The sequence below is a fragment of the Aedes aegypti genome, chromosome 2 (genome assembly GCF_002204515.2).
Source record: "Aedes aegypti strain LVP_AGWG chromosome 2, AaegL5.0 Primary Assembly, whole genome shotgun sequence".
Taxonomy (NCBI): Eukaryota; Metazoa; Arthropoda; class Insecta; order Diptera; family Culicidae; genus Aedes; species Aedes aegypti.
In genome coordinates this window covers 198,249,423-198,251,544 of record NC_035108.1, presented here as the reverse complement: position 1 = coordinate 198,251,544, position 2,122 = coordinate 198,249,423, and the positions used below count along the sequence as shown (strand labels likewise).

At 44.1% G+C, this 2,122-nt stretch overlaps 1 protein-coding gene across 1 annotated transcript; it reads right to left on the bottom strand.

Moving 5' to 3' along the window:
- Positions 1-697: 697 nt before the first annotated feature.
- LOC110675158 lies at positions 698-1,660 on the bottom strand. The gene has a single exon (XM_021839547.1). The coding sequence runs from the start codon at positions 1,658-1,660 to the stop codon at positions 698-700; it is 963 nt and encodes a 320-aa protein (XP_021695239.1).
- Positions 1,661-2,122: the final 462 nt, after the last annotated feature.

The following is a 2,122-nucleotide window of genomic DNA, read 5'->3' as shown; positions in this document are numbered from 1 at the left end:
CTGGCGAAATGCTGTTGTTGTGTTCTTACTTTTAAATAAACTGTTGTAGAGCTTTAAAATCTTTATCACAGTGCTCAATGTAACATTCCAGTGAGACATTTCAAAGCGCTTCTGACAGACATTTCTGGGATGGCAATTTGAATTTGGTGAAATTGTTGTGACTGGTGGTAATTTACCCATGTTAAAGAAAACATCGATTTCACTGCGGAACACTTTTGTGTATCAAGCATCAAAATACCGCTATTCTATCAACTAGGGGTTGCTAAACCCATTGCCATTTTCAAAAATATCATAGCACGTCTAGTTTATGAGATATTGGCTGTTGAATATGCAAAAAATGACTATTTTAGCCAACTTGCTTGCAAATTTGCCAGCTTGTTAGGCAATTCATGTATAGTCGAATTCTAATCTCAAAACTCCCTGTCTCTACTTTTACTGCTCACCTTCCTCGTTATTCGGGCGGAGTGTCAACATCCCTGCTGTGGCGTCCTGGAAGAGCATCTCACCAATCGTCCTAGGTCGACTGCCGGCATGGTTAAGCCAGTGCATGTATGATTGTCGTTTTATAAATGGTGGTATGATACCATTTTGTTGTTGTAACCACCCTAGCCAAGCATCCGGATCCTTGGAATCAGGCATCTGGTGCTCTTCAATCTCCTCCGCAACATCGAACGGTATGTCCTCAATCGGCTCGCCATCATGTGAATATTCTTGCGTTTTTCAGTGGGGTGCCAACTTGTCGTGCTCTGACGGACCTTTCTGAGTCTTCGGTCACCTCGAGAGTATGCAAAAAGAGATGGAGATCAGCGTTTGACGGAGCGGAGTATGGGGACTTGTCTGACAATCCGAGATCTCGGAAATAGAGCGCATAGGATCTGGGCTGGTCCATTTCTTCGCCCCCGACTGTGACCTGATCATATTGTGCGGCCACTGGCTTGGTCCAAATCCAGAGGGCGAAGTCTCCGATTGTCATCCCAAACATTTTTAAGATGTAGAAAGTTGCCACCAGAGCCGAACAATCGCGCATTCGACAAACTATCGACCCCATCCGCAAGCCAGCCAACGGGTGAGCTGGGAACTCGGCTAGGAACATGTCTGCAAAGGCAAGACATTTGGAGTACTGGGTATACGTGGCCCATGTTTTATAATGGATATATACTTGATCCAAGTTGATTTCGGTGCCGGGGGCTTGCGTTATTAACGCGTTCATGTGGGTGATCACCTGCTCGCGATATTCTTCTCTATCTATCCCAATGATCCTAAGCACGCATGCCACCGCAATCACGTACCTTCTCAACTCCTTCGCATCGAACAGAACGTTCTCAGCCACTAGATCGAGGTTACTCGTCTGCTCGATCACCGCTGTAAAATTCGAAATGTTGACGCGAGACCCTCTGGTACCGATCACCACATTAAATGACGTCCAGTCTTTCGACAGAGTGTACTGTTCCCTGGATAAATCGTACCAGATGAACGCGGTTGCAACAGCAGGGGAGAGAGTCCCCGCGGCGAACTGGATCCGGACAGTTGAATGCAGATTTCCGCGACGGTTGTCGGGTACAAGATGGACCTCCCTGGGAGGTTTTTGACCCGGGTTATTCCTGAACCACTCGGAAGGGTAAGTGGGAGGCTTGTCCGAGGCCAGGTCAAAGTGCGCCATCTCCCTGCGCTTGACGGGGTCAGCAGACACCCTGAAAACTGCTTGATTTCTTGCCATGACAAAAAGATTGCGATACAACAAATATCCTCGATATGAAAACACTGGAAATATGAGGCTTGTTGTGCTTAATTTGCCACAGAATTCAATCCTCATGTGTATAACAATACTTATCAACAAAGTTTATGTTACTTTCGATGCGGAAAAAATATATGTTGGTGGCTTAAAAAGTATTGCATTTCCCCATATAAGAGAAACGAATTTTGTATGGAGACAGCAAGAATGGTAAAAAAATCTGTTTATTCTAAATTTAATCGGAAAATTTCAACCAAATTATATTTAAAATGAAAGTTGAAGCCTTATTATGCATGCTTGGTGGATTAGATCACAGAAAAGTTTGATAAATTAAACTTTAAATTTCATGTTAACATTTATAAAACCAATGTTTTCAGCAACTTTGTCGAC